The 14,544-nt window shown below is 37.4% G+C and overlaps 6 protein-coding genes across 6 annotated transcripts; 3 read left to right on the top strand and 3 right to left on the bottom strand. All coding sequences in view use genetic code 12, as the record gives it.

Moving 5' to 3' along the window:
- Window positions 1-79: 79 nt before the first annotated feature.
- Window positions 80-2,995, top strand: UTP21 (rRNA-processing protein utp21; the record flags this gene model as incomplete). Its single annotated transcript, XM_001528188.2, has 1 exon — window positions 80-2,995. The coding sequence occupies one exon, from the start codon at window positions 80-82 to the stop codon at window positions 2,993-2,995; it is 2,916 nt and encodes a 971-aa protein (XP_001528238.2).
- Window positions 2,996-3,301: 306 nt separating this feature from the next.
- Window positions 3,302-6,619, top strand: VAM6 (Vacuolar morphogenesis protein 6; the record flags this gene model as incomplete). Its single annotated transcript, XM_061119183.1, is given in 2 exon segments — window positions 3,302-3,307; window positions 3,323-6,619. 2 exon segments carry the CDS (start codon window positions 3,302-3,304, stop codon window positions 6,617-6,619), a joined length of 3,303 nt encoding a protein of 1,100 aa, XP_060975166.1.
- A 667-nt stretch (window positions 6,620-7,286) lies between these two features.
- Window positions 7,287-7,568, bottom strand: PVL30_000730 (uncharacterized protein; the record flags this gene model as incomplete). The annotated part of the gene is made up of 1 exon (XM_001528190.2): window positions 7,287-7,568. The coding sequence occupies one exon, from the start codon at window positions 7,566-7,568 to the stop codon at window positions 7,287-7,289; it is 282 nt and encodes a 93-aa protein (XP_001528240.2).
- Window positions 7,569-7,753: 185 nt separating this feature from the next.
- Window positions 7,754-11,893, top strand: PVL30_000731 (uncharacterized protein; the record flags this gene model as incomplete). Its single annotated transcript, XM_001528191.2, has 3 exons — window positions 7,754-9,165; window positions 10,182-10,208; window positions 10,894-11,893. The coding sequence occupies 3 exons, from the start codon at window positions 7,754-7,756 to the stop codon at window positions 11,891-11,893; spliced, it is 2,439 nt and encodes an 812-aa protein (XP_001528241.2).
- Window positions 11,894-12,095: 202 nt separating this feature from the next.
- Window positions 12,096-12,620, bottom strand: PVL30_000732 (uncharacterized protein; the record flags this gene model as incomplete). Its single annotated transcript, XM_001528193.2, has 1 exon — window positions 12,096-12,620. One exon carries the CDS (start codon window positions 12,618-12,620, stop codon window positions 12,096-12,098), a length of 525 nt encoding a protein of 174 aa, XP_001528243.2.
- Window positions 12,621-13,158: 538 nt separating this feature from the next.
- On the bottom strand, window positions 13,159-14,322 carry PVL30_000733 (uncharacterized protein; the record flags this gene model as incomplete). The annotated part of the gene is made up of 1 exon (XM_001528194.2): window positions 13,159-14,322. The coding sequence occupies one exon, from the start codon at window positions 14,320-14,322 to the stop codon at window positions 13,159-13,161; it is 1,164 nt and encodes a 387-aa protein (XP_001528244.2).
- Window positions 14,323-14,544: the final 222 nt, after the last annotated feature.

Genomic DNA, 14,544 nt, shown 5'->3' on the forward strand with positions numbered 1-14,544 from the left:
TTGATAAACGGTGGAACTGAACTTTACCATTGCAACTATTTCATCTTTACCTTTCAACACCATATAATACAGCTCTGTCATGGTGGATGTCATCGAGAAGAAAAGAAAGAAGGTGTCTCTCAATGGAGTCGACAGCAAGAAATTAACTAAACCATCGAAAATCTTTAGTCCCTTCCGAGTTTTGGGTAATGTCACTGATGCAACACCATTTGCAATAGGAACACTTGGGTCTACATTTTATGCGGTCACATCCGTTGGTAGATCATTTCAGATTTATGATCTTGCCACTTTGCATTTACTTTTTGTTTCTCAAAAACAGACAAAATCCAAGATTACTTGTTTTGTAACTCACTATCATTATGTGTTTGCAGCCAGTGGGAATGAGATTGGTGTTTACAAAAGAGGCAAATTGGAATACACGTTGAGATGCGAGACGGATGACGTTATTACTCACTTGTGTTATTTTGGAGAATACCTTATCGCAAGTGTTGGTAATGGAGATTTGTATGTTTTCAAGAAAAGGCAAGATCAGCCTGGATCCGAGAGTTACAAGTTCCCTACTGAGTTGTACACGGTAATTAAGCACGTCAATGTTGACGTTGATGGAGAAATTGTTGGATTGATACACCCACCAACGTATTTGAACAAGGTTATCGTTGCCACTTCTGGTCACATTGTTATCGTCAATGTTCGTTCAGGAAAATTGCTTTATAAATCTCCATTGCATCAATTTGATGGAGAAAGTATTACCACAATAGAATCTGCACCGGTTCTTGATCTAGTGGCTGTTGGAACTTCTGTTGGAAACGTTTACATATATAATTTGAGAAAAGGTGCGATAATAGGAGAAAAGATTGTCACTTCGGGAGCAGAAGTGTCAAGTAAAGTAACCTCCCTTTCATTTCGAACAGATGGATCGCCTCATTTAGTAGCAGCGTTGAACAATGGTGATTTATATTTTCATGACTTGAACAAAAATGCTAGAATACATACCTTGAGGAATGCACACAAAGAAGCACATGGCGGTGTATCAAAGGCACAGTTCTTAAATGGACAACCAATAGTTTTGACAAACGGTGGTGATAATCACCTTAAAGAATTTGTGTTTGACCCGAGCCTTACGACGACTAATTCGTCAATTATTTCACCGCCTCGTCACTTGAGATCTAGGGGTGGCCACTCTGCTCCACCCACGGCAATTTTGTTCCCCGAAGAAGACAAAACACATTTTCTTTTGAGTGCGTCGCGAGATCGTTCGTTTTGGAATTTTTCATTGAGGAAGGACGCTCAAGCTCAAGAATATTCGCAACGTTTGCACAAGTCAAAGGATGGTAAGCGACAAGCGGGACAAGTTGCCTCATTGAAGGAAAAATTTCCTGAAATCACCGCTATTTCAAGCTCTGAGGCTAGAGTTGGTGATTGGGAAAACATATTAACTGCACACAAAGACGAGCCTTTCGCCAGAACTTGGGACTCTTCCACCAAGAGAGTTGGTCGACATGTACTCAACACTGTAGACCAAGGGATGTGTAAAGCAGTATGTATTTCGCAATGTGGTAATTTTGGTTTGGTGGGATCTGCATTGGGAGGAATAGGAGTTTATAACTTGCAATCGGGATTGTTGAGGAAAAAATATCTTCTCCACAAGCAAAGTGTTACTGGATTAGCCATTGATGGAATGAATAGGAAGATGGTAAGTTGTGGTTTGGATGGTATAGTTGGCTTTTATGATTTTGGAAAATCAAAATATTTGGGAAAACTCGATTTAGAAGCACCCATTACATCCATGGTTTACCATAACCAATCTGATTTGGTTGCTTGTGCACTAGATGATTTGTCAATAGTTGTTATTGACGTTACAACTCAGAAAGTTGTGAGAGTGTTGTACGGCCACTCGAATCGAATTTCAGGCTTGGACTTTTCACCTGATGGACGTTGGATTGTCTCAGTTAGTTTGGACTCTACATTACGTACTTGGGATTTACCAACAGGTGGGTGCATTGATGGTGTAGTTTTACCCGTTGTCGCAACTTCAGTCAAGTTTTCTCCATTGGGCGATGTTATTGCCACTACTCACGTATCTGGTAATGGTATATCATTATGGACAAACCGTGCTCAATTCAAGCCCGTCTCAACGAGACATGTGGATGAGACCGAGTTCTCAACAATCTTGTTGCCAAACGCATCTGGAGATGGGGGTGCATCAATGTTGGAAGGTGCTTTAGATGCCGACGAAGACGAAGAAGATGGGAATAACGAGTTTAGTTTTGGCAAATACGAATCAAAGGAACAAATAACACCAGATTTGATCACTTTATCATCCGGTTCAAGAACCAAATTCAACACTTTACTTTATTTGGATACTATTAAACAAAGAAACAAGCCTATCGAGGCACCAAAGAAACCCGAAAGAGCGCCATTCTTCTTGGGGTTGACAGGAGAGGCCGTAGGTGATAGAGCATCAGTGGCAGAAGGAAAAACACAACCAAAACCTCTGGGTGGGTCAAGTGAAGAAAATATAGGATGGAGTGAAGAAAATGTGGGCAGTGGAGTTGATGGTGAACAAAATTCGAAGCTTTTGCAATTGAAGTTTGAGAATGGTGCTGTTCCTTCATTTGAAAGTGAATTCACCAAGAGCTTGAGAATTGCGGGCACTACTGACAACTACGATGCGTTTGTAAAGTATTTGGTAGGTTTGCCACCCGCAGCAATGGATTTAGAAATTCGTTCATTAAATTCACAACCGCCATTAACTGAAATGGTATATTTTGTCAAGGCTTTGATTTCGGCGTTAAAATCTAAGCAAAATTTTGAATTGGTTGAAACCATTTTCTCCATGTTTTTAAAAGTTCATGGTGATGTCATACACCAATTTGAAAATATCGATAATCTACACGATGCATTGGCAGATTATTCTTCTATCAACTCAGATATGAATGAAGAAATTGAAACAACAATCAAGTACTGTTCCAGTATCATCAATTTCATCAGGTAAATACTAAAAAAAAAAAAGGAGCAAGGATCATTCACTAATTTTAATTTTTAAATCATATTACTGTTTTCTCTTTACTTTATCGTTTTATTATTAGTATCGTGAATATAATAAATCTGTTTTTTTTTTCTTTTTTTTTTTTTTCTTTTTTAAAATCTGGATTTTCTTTGCTTTTGTAGATATGTTTATATAGGAAACGCTACCTGGTTCTTTAAAATATTTAGGTCCTGATAAGTAAGTTCAATTTGTAGCCGGCAAAACATATTTCATCGAAACGTATTGAATTTTCCTCTTTAACGCAATTATGAAATGAATGTGGACATAATTGAGCCTTTCATTAGGGTAAAGTTGCCATTACAAGGGAGCAGCAACCGAATATCGTCAATCAATGAAACTGGCGACTATTTGTACGTTGGCACCAACAAAGGTGACCTTTACATTTATTGCTCAGCACCAACGCCAAACACAACACTTGCATCGATACATCATTCGCTGCACCTGTTGAAACATAGCGATCGTGCACTGACACTCAAAAGTAAAAGCATACAGGAAACAACAAATGCGTCTCTGGCGTCTAGATCAATCCGTTCTTTCCGTTCTTACCAGGATGCAAAACATTTATTTACAGAGAATAGTCGATATCATTTGCAACACACTTTTACAAACTTAACACAAGATGGGTCGAGCATTTCGACTATCAAAATATTACCACCTAATCTATGTGAAAGTCGTGGCAACATGAGTAAACAAATGGTAATGATCATCAGTCCGACGTCGCTTAAGTTATATGAATTAGTAGGAAACCACTCAAATTTGCTTTACTCACTCGACGAGCCTCGTATTACTGATGCGCTATACATTAATGGGGATGAGAATGGAAATCATACTACAGATAGAAAGGAAAATCAAGAACGATTGTTACTTATAAGCTTGAAACGAAAAGTTTTTGTTGTTCACATTACCAACAAGTCGCGAAACGTGCTTCGATTCAATATGTTGAGAGAAATTCTGCTCAAAGGTAGAGTACAATCGTTAACGAAATTTAACGATGATAGTGTTATTGTTGGTACAGATACAGAATATGTCACATTCAGCTTTGATGACTTCCACGTATCTCCACTAGCTGCAAGCCAAAAGGCAGATGTATTTAGTCAAGGCGCCCCATTCAAATATTTTGGATTATCAGCATCAGGTCCGCTGCTGTGGATTCTTGATACTGGTTATGGAACGTTATTACTTATTAGAGATACTACAGTTGTTGCTTTGGATAAGCGCTGTGAAGAAAAACTCACGATTTTACCAATAAAGTTGTCCGTTGTTCCTCTTGCGGCCATTTATATTCGCCCCATGTATGTGGCTTTTGTCTACCAGAAAAGGGTTGAAATTTATGATTTGCATTTGGGTATATTGGTCCAAAAGTTCACACATTATTTGAATTCACAATACATATCTGCCCTGGTTGAAGGTGATATTTTTAATTTGGCTTGTGGTTTAGATGTTTTGCAATTTAACATTTCCCCTCCGCTGAAGCAGATTTTGCAATTCTTAAACATATCAGGGAGAGTCCCTGGTAGTAATACTGGCGTTAATGTTTCTGGAAACGACAATTTCAACAGCACTGCCAATTTTCGCCACCCTCAAAGCGATTTAAAAGCGGTTGGTATTGAATTGGCAATACAGATGGTTACACTGTTGGAATCAAATGACAATAATGAATTGTTTTCCAGTGAAAAGACTAAATTGTTGAAACTTCGAGAGTTATACAAACTTAAAAGTATCTACCTATTCGATCTGTATGCACGTTACAACGAAGCCTTGGTTGATATAGCATCTGAGTGGATGGTGTCGTATCATGATGTATTACAGCTATTCCCAGATTTTTTGAATGCAGAGATACTTTTACTGTTGCTGCAATCAGAGAGTTTAGGGGGAGAAACTCATGACGCTGATCATGACAATAAGAGCATGGTTCCAATGATTGGGACGATTAAAAAGGTCACCAAGGACGACCTTGAAACGGTTAATCTTTCCGAGTCCGAATATGAAACTGATACTACGCGCCGAACGTTGCCCATGGCATCTAAAAAGTCAAGACTGTCCAAGTCGCAAGGTGTGCGACGTTTCATCAAAGCTGTTAATAACCTCATCATATATCTCACAGAGCAACGTCGTATCCTTGCACTTTTTATGGATAAAGGTTCCATCAAATGGAAAAATGTGCTTCTTGAACCAGACGACATATATCCGCTAATAGATGATCAATTGGAATATGTTGCCACTATTATAGATACATCATTGTTTTTATGTTATTTTTATACCAAACCAATGTTGCTTGGACCACTATTGAGACTTCCTAATAACCGTTGTGATTCCAAAATTGTTAATGAATGCTTGTTGAGCAGTCTTCATAATCACGTCCAGCAAAGAAATATGATGCAGCCAAACTATGTAGCGGAGCTTTTGGATTTCTATTTTGGGAGACAACTACACGAAGAAGCACTTGATATGTTGAAAAAGTTAGCTTTAGAAAATGAAGATGCAGTTGCTATTGAAAAAGATGCGAATGATAATAACCCTGTGCATGTTCATGCTAGCAAAGATGATAACTATTATAATAATTATGTAACTGGTCCACAACTCACGGTTCGGTATTTGCAAAGGCTTACAAACAAACACTTGTCTTTGATATTTGAATATGCGCTGTGGGTTATTGACGCTGACGAGAGCAACAGCCGGCTGTTGTTTATGAATGATTCATATGAGTGCGAAAGTCTTGATAACATGGCAGTTTTGCAATTTTTTGTCAAGCGGAAAGATTTTGACTTGGCTATCGAGTACCTTGAATGGCTTTTGTTCAAGAGTGATTTGGTGGCAAAGTTGAAATTGGAGAAATTGTTTGTTGATTTTGAAACAAAGCTTTGTTTATTGTATTTGAAACAAATAAAAGCACATTCGCTACATGAGGAAGAATACTACGAGAGTCTTTGGCGCTTACTCTCCACGAGTGAGACATTTGACCCGTGGCCCATTTTACGAGAGATTCCAACTACAGAGGACAAGTTTCTTAGATTGACTGTGTTTGTTTATAAAAAACTACACGAGCATGAGAATGCTGTTGATGTGCTTTATGGTCAATTGAATAATTTGGATGAGGCAATCGAATACTGTTCGCTGATTTATCGCCAGCCGCAGGGTAAACAGATTGGTCAGAACCTTTTCCATAAGTTGTTGGAAGATCTTTTGATGAACTATTCAAGGAATAAAAATGTTGATCAAATTGCGAAACTATTACTTGGAAAAGGTCTGCAAATGTCTGTAGAACGTGTCTTTAAAGTACTTCCGCCATCATTTCCCTTGTTTGAAATTGCTCCGTATTTAAGGTTGCAGGTGCAAAGATTTCAAAACGATGCTGATGATACACGAGTCAATTCTCAGCTCTATAAAGTTGGCTCAATCAATCTCAAGCATCAAGTCTTGCAGCTACAAGATCAATGTTTTAAAATTAATTCAAGCAAAACAGTTTGTCCTGTTTGTAAAGAAAAATTAGGATACAGTATTTTGACAGTAACCGATAACAAGGATATTATACATTATGGTTGTTCCCAGCGATTACGACAAACCAGTTAATATTAAGGAGATGAAACGTAAAGTTTGTGCAAAGTTCATAGAGGCGTGGTTAGGAAATGGTAAAGTTTTTAATAGGAAACAGTAACTGCTTCAAAAATGCGTATTGCTTTACTCTGTAGTGTATTGAAATGACTTTAAATTTTACTAATTGATATAGAACTAATTATAAACATGATGGATAGTCTCAAAATCAGAAAAAAAAACAAAACGAAATGAAACGAAATAAAATGAAATGAAATACGACTAAAGGAATTTGATGAAAAGAAGAAAGGAGAAGAAACAAGAAGAGATATATGGATTACACAATATTTTTCTTCTTTGTATACAATAGACGAGGGTGTAGTTGAACGAAACATAATGAAATGGAAAGAACAAACAAAGGAACAAAGTAAATAATATATATATATATATATATATATATATATGTATATATAAATTATTAAGAAACAACAAGGAGAAAGGGGAAAAGAAAAAAGGTGCTTTTAACACCAATACAGGTGAAATTTCATAATACATCAACCATAACGCAAAAATGAAACGAGCAATCCAATGAACAAATCGTGATTACTACAAATAGTTCAGTTTCACAGGAGAATAATTTGCAACCACAATCGTCAATTGATCATTTCGAAAACCAAAAGAAAGAACTTAAACTCAATCTGTTGCATCAAAGACTAATCAATATTCCAATTGAGTTGCTAAGGCCCATATATAGAATATTGAGGGATTGAGATGAGCGAGAAGAATGTTTCCCCACATCTAGCCAATAGCTTTGCAACTCCTGCAGCGTATTCTGATTCAAAGTCACTGAAAACGCAATCTCAGCAACCAGAGAAACAAGAGCACACAGAGGAAAGACAACTGACAGTGTCAACTGCAACTCCAACTGAATCAAGTGGTGTTTCGCCACAAACGAAAAACCAGCATCAAATATCCCAACACCACCCATCTCATAGCAACCATCACCAGCTCCACCACCATCATCGTCATCACCACCCACAACAACAACAACAACAACAACACACCATTCCAAATCCGCATCATCATCATCATCACCACCACCATCATCTTCTTCATAATCATCATCACCACCATCATCCAATTCAAAATCCACACCATCATCACCACCATACAATGTCAGACCCGCACCATCATCACCAGATGCATTCTTCTGCACAACCTGCTGTTTACTCTTCTAAATCAGCTAATTCATCAGTGATTTCTTCCGTGAGTCCTCCTACTAACACCAGTAAAGAATCATCTACGAATCAAATGGAATTACCAATATCCAATCTTGCGAGTTCAAAGCCCGTCTCGAGTGAAATGGCATTGAGTGTACTTGAGAAACAATCTCCAGTGGGCGTATCAAGAAAGAGAAAGGAGAGAATAATGAATAAGGAAAAGGGGAAAGAAAAAGAGAAGAAGAAAAAAAAGCAAAAATGTGGCTATCCTTCGCTCGATGTTGAACCAATTTATCAATTAATTTTGGAAACTTGTCCCCATCGCCGGTTTCTTGGTCTGATTATCTATAACCCGACTACCACATGGGAGACACTCCAAACGGAGACACTTTATGGTCTTGAGCCTGAGTTGCAACAAAGGTTTCAAGAGATCAAGCAAGTATATATACAACGGGAAAGTGCTTTGAAGAATGACGGGGCTTCCATTGATGCGGGTTTGCCAGTACTGCTGATACTGCAAACCAGGTATATTCCTTGTATACCACCATTACCGTTGCAGTATATAAACTCTGTCGTTGAGATTATTGTGCCATTTCGTCACATTATATGGTTTAAGCAGGATATGAGGAATGAAATAGTGCAAAGGAAGAGGCTAGTATGGGGTGGTGCTTCTGGGGTATATACTGATGATTCGGATATCTTGTATGTTTTGATGCATATGGGATTCTTTAATCAAGATGAGAATGACGATGAAGGTGAGGAATTGGAAACAGAGATGGATCTAGGCGTGTGGAATAAAAATCAGAGGTACAAGAAAGAAGGGGAAGAGCAAAATTGTGGCGATAAAGTGATTAGACCAATGAATTTGTTGCGTGCTGGTAGCAACAACAACAACAACAAAGATGTGGGAGATGGTGAGATTAGCGGCATTGAAGAAATCATAGTAGAGGGGGATAAAAACGAGCGCAAATTAGGCAATGGTGAATGTATAGAGGATGAAGCAGTTGGAAATAATGATGAAAAAGGCACTAAATATCTTGAGCAGAGATGTATAGATAAAGGCGTGGTTGGAGATTTGTCGGTTGAGGTGCTTTTATTACCACCACTACCGCAGTATTATGGTTATTTCCGAAATAGAATTAATTCTAGGTCGTGGAATGTTGATGATGAATGTGTTGCAAATCAGCATTCTGGGTTGAGTATGGCTGTATATAGTGTTAAATGGCTTAGTCGTGGGGCATTTGCAAGGTATCAACAGTTTGATAAATGGCATTTGAAGGAAAATGAGGCAAATATCAAAGACCAGGAGGAATTGATTAGAGTTCTGCAAGGATGGAAATTTGCACTGAAGAAGCAGTTGAAAAAGTAATGATTAGGACGACATTGAGCATGTAGACAAGAAATAGGAAATAAATGTTTTAAAAACAAAAAAACAAGAAAATTGAAATAAAATAAAGAAAACAGAAAAGTGTTTACAAGTACTACTTACAGTCTTGTTGTTATGTTTAGTATAGGACCTTTTGTAGATTATATTGCGTCAACCTCGTTTATTTGTAAATAGCTTTATCCAGAGAAAAAGAGAGAGAAAGACTGTGTGTGTGTGTATGGGGGGGGGGGGGGAACGGAGGTGGCGGTGGAAGGAGAGAGGAAGAAAAATGCGCTACAAAGGGAAAACCAACAAATTTTTTTTCTTAACATTTTTCTTAACATTTTCTTAGCTCGTCTCAAAATATAAAAGAGAAATCCAACCATAACAACTTCATTTTCCAAAAGCTTTGGTATAAGTATATATACAGATCCCTTTGCTCTCACCAGACTCAACTTTAGCTCTATCTCACTTTTGTTGTTGTAGATGTTGTCTATTGTCTATTGTCTATTGTCTCTATTGTATCTATTGTCTATGAATTTGTGTACATACGGTATTGTGTTATAAATATACACAACACATATTATCACCACACATTTTAATTTCAATTTTAATTTCTTTTTTTTTTTTAATTTTCTTTGGGGCTCCTCCGTAATCGACTCATAAATAAAAAAAAATATTTTTTTTTCCTTGTTTTGTTTTGTATTACACACCAACACTTTGTAGTAATTTAACTCCATTCTTTTTTTCTTGCCTTTCTTGCCTTTCTCCAACAAACCAACTGATTTATATTTGGCTTAGAAACCCACCCTTTATTCCTTACTTTACTTTACTTTACTTTACTTTACTTTACTTTACCTTGGTTGCCACACCATTCAATGTCTATTCATTAGCCCATTTGGTTTTAACAACACTAACAACAGAGGTTATATTCCGTCTCATCTACGCTTTTAGCAACTGTCACTACTCAGTTCCCTACTTCCTAATATACTCACACTACTCCATACCCTTTAAGCTCCTCCAGAGGTCCTTTAAATTATCTGTGTGCTTTGCTTTGTTCTTTATTGTTTTTTTACTTCTTCTTCTTCTTCTTCTTCTTCTTCTTCTTCTTCTTCTTCTTCTTTTAAATTTTTTTTAATTTTTTTTAATTTACAGTGTTTGTTTTTTTTTTTGGCCTGGTTTTCCTCCCACTCTCATTTTGTCAAACACACCTCCCAGCTAGTTTTTGTACCAACACTAGATCCAACTCGCATAATAAACATTACAAGATAAACATACAACAAGAAAGAGATACAACCTATGAGTAGCAAGGTTCAAAGTTATACAAATGAGCCAGTAAGTAACTTTACTAATACCACTACCACTACCACCAACACCACTACCACTACTACTCACAAACCCAAGAACTCGGCTTTCACCAGACTACGCAAGGCACAATCAACACCAAAACTTCGAAATTATTCCCCATCACCAAGCAACCAATTTGTCATCCCATCATCAAAAAAGAAAAAAATAGCTGGAGCTGACCCTGAACATTTAAGCACCAAACACAAACTAGCACTAGCACAAACACATACACATACACATACACATACACATACACATACAAATACAAATACAAATACAAAGAAAAGCATTACACTGTCGGCCCCAAATACAAGCAGCAACAAAAACTCTATTGGTTTCTTCAAGCGCATCTCCAACGAGTGGAACTCCTTTCTTCATAGACTAAAATCAGTGTCGGAAGAAACATTCAACGATGAGCATATAGTTGACGACCTATTCACAGAATCAGACCTGGACGACCTTTCAACTTTAGATAAACTAATACGAAGCTCAAAAGGATACAACTCAACAGAAGAGAAGTTTTTACAAGACTATAAGAAATTCAAAAGCTTGGACAATATGTACGCTCACTACAACAACAACAACAACAACAACAACAACAACAACAACAACACAATACACCAACCAAATTCAACTTTAAATGATATGGACTTGGGAAGCTCAACTACCATAGGCTCAGATCAAACAAACTTGAAATTAAGACACACGCTACAGGATGTGATTAGACAACAAGCATCAAACTACCAATTTCAAAACATTGACGAAATAGACCTGGATGAGGAAGAGGAAGATGAGGAGGCAGAAGAAAGTGGAGACCAAGAAGATGCAGATGCAAGAGCGGCAGAATACAACGGATATAACGACGCATTAACTAACGAAGGAGCATCTCCTGCTTCTGCTGCTGCTGCTGCTGCTGCTACCACTACATCATCATCAGCATCAGCATCATTATCGAATACACAAGAGATTATTTACCATGACATTGACTTTGCATTGCTACGCAAGGAGTTTGAGGCTATGCTAGCATCAACAAATCCTAGCTCAGATTCAGACACAAATTCACGAACCACATCTGCAACAAGAGTGCCGCAGCAGCAATTGAACAACTCGATAAATGTGGGATCAACATTATGGGATTACAGGCGGCAGAAATGGCTACAACCCAAATATAGCACTAAGCGCATTAAGGAACGGATCGCCAAATCTTCAATCTCACACATTCCCAAAGAGTCGTTTCCAAAAATCTATGAGAATTTGGTGGACAAGAATAAAGCTCTCAAGTCAAACAAAAAGTTGAATCTTGCCGACTTGATCAAAATCATCAATGCTGGTTGGATAGCTGAAGAACGATGGGAACGAGCGGCGCGCGGTTTAGCATAATATAATGTAAAGTTTTGAGTATATAAATGTACATATATGTATACATATATACATATGATTAAGAAAAAAAAAAGATGTTGAGGGGGGGGGAGCAGGGGTTGGGAAAAAGTTAGTTTCACAGTAATATGGCCAATGATTAAAAAAATAGTTGGATACAATAGTAAGTGGCACAACAGTAGTTGGTATAATTTTATCTGGTATCTCATTGAATGTTTTTCAATGTCTGCTCCAAGATTCGCAAGTCTTGATCGATTAACTCGCATCGCCTTTGTAGTGTATCGATATGATTTGTATGTTTTCGTTTGCTTCTATTATTATTATTATAATTATTATTATTATGATGATTGTTCTCTCTATTCGAATATTGTGCAGACCCTTTTGGATCCACCTTACTCGCTTCTTGTCTCCCACCATGACTATTCAACTTGCCTTTACATTTATCAACATATTGTTCCAATCGCACCTTCAGTTTCTCCAATAAATAGCAATTCTCGGCAAATTCGCCCATCAAAAACTGATCGATATCGTCATTCAACTGATGCATCGTGGTGATCTTGTCCAAAAGAGGTGACTGTGTGGTTCCTGCCTGTGTGGATTCAGAATTCGTAGCTATGAGTTGAGATGCTAAAGATTGGAGTTGATGTGAAAGGACTTGAGAGGTGCGTAGGTCTGTTTGTTGTTGCGTCTTGGCTTGTTGAAGAATCGTAGTGTGTGGTGTTGACGTCATCTTAGACGTGTTTGTCGAGAAAAGAGTGGAGAATTTGAACAAAGACAATTATCAATAGCCTAGGTTGTGTAAGACAAAGTTGATAAAATAGGTCGATTAATGTGGTGAAATTAATGTATGATAGTCGAGTTTGTGTTAGGAACGAGCTTCACTGTAGTAATTTGTTTTAAGTGCGAACTTTATTCTACTTGAGGGGTAAGTTCAAGGTTCTACCTGAATCAAGAGCGCAACAAGGGGAGAAAGTTTTGTATGGGTGTAAAAGTGTAGTAGTAATATAGTAGTAGTGGTATTAGTAGTAGAAGTAGTAGTAGTAGTAATAGTAGTGGTATTAGTAGTAGTATTAGTAGTAGTAGTAGTATTATTAGTATTATTAGCAGTGTGGTATAGGATGGGGTAGTCATGTTTACTAGGCTTATATCTACTACAATCACCAAACTAGCAATTTGGAAAAAGTAAAGAGTAAAAAATGAAAGAAAAAGAAAAAAAAAAATGAAAATTCCAGTATATGTAATTAATTCATCAGTTGAACTTTTGTAGACTATGCTAAAATCAGGATTCGGATTCTACTTTCGTATGACTCGGGAAATGCAACTCTAAAGACATCTTTTTTGTCCTTTTTTATTACATCAAGTAGACTTTGCTCATAACATTTACGTGTATCCGAACCCTCGTCGCCTACATCTTGTATGGGGATCCAAAACTCAAACCTTTCCATTGTTTGTGGAGACAGCTCGACTAGTTTTGTAATGTCAACGTCATCGATATTCATTGCCATGGCAGAGAGGTTGCCAAACATCTGCGCAAAACTTTGTTCAGAATCGATGCCTTTGTACACTTCCCCGGCATAAAGTGAGAAAAATTTGGTTGATTTGAGATCAAAAGAGTTGGAGATCCATTGAGTTTGAAATTGTTGCAGAGTTAGATGATTGTAACTTTCCTCTTGGTCTCCTTGTAGCAGTTTTTTGTAGATATTTTTCAAATCGTTGATCACCAAATGACAATGATGCGTGATGGTAATAGGTTTGCTAATCTTTTTACTATAATTTTTCATAGTTTTTGACAGCAATGTTATATGTACACCATTGAAGCAGCTGTAGCACCTATCACGCATATCCTTGAGAAGGACAGAATACATCTTGCTCAAGCTGGAATGGAAGAGCCTCACTTGAAACATATCAATTCTATCAAAATTAACTTCACGCAATACAAGGAAATTCTCGCGAGGTATCATTTGCGTGAATGGTGCAAGCACAAGAAACATACTAGCACGATCGTATTGATATGTATCCCAAAATTGCAACGCAATTGCATGTGAAAACTCTAGTTTACATTTGCTATTTGAAAAATAAGCAAGCAACTCGTTTCCTTCAAAAAAGAGGTGTCCTGCTTTGGCATCTGCAGGGGTTTCATCCCTGTTGCCAAAATAAATAAAAGCTTTAAACCCCTTTGAAGCTTCTCCGCAGCACTTGCAACAACCTTTTTCGTGCTGTGGCCATAGCCAAGGTTGTTCATCTTCAGGCATTTGTCTTGCTGGTTGAATTGCAGTTTCAAATTGAAGTACATTTCTGGCAAGACAACAAAGTCTTTGGTTTAATGGTAATGACTGGATCCATTTAAGACTTGTGTAGTTCAACGGTGCATATTCCGAGTAGACCCCGGGAATAATCAAATCAATGATATCCAACGGTAGATTTCTGAGCATTTCCGACCCAATCTTTACCTACTTATATATATATATGTATATATATATTTAAAAAGGGCAGCAAACACTTTATGGATATTGTTTATCTAATTAGTCCTTGACTTTGCTTTTTTTTCTGTCGAATGATTTGACTGGACTCGAGGCAGATGAACATGAAGCTAAACCTGCTGAAGCTGTGCTTCTCTTTATATATTTCTGTATATATAAATATATATATATATA

Source organism: Lodderomyces elongisporus, chromosome 1 (assembly GCF_030384665.1).
Source record: "Lodderomyces elongisporus chromosome 1, complete sequence".
Classification (NCBI taxonomy): domain Eukaryota; kingdom Fungi; phylum Ascomycota; class Pichiomycetes; order Serinales; family Debaryomycetaceae; genus Lodderomyces; species Lodderomyces elongisporus.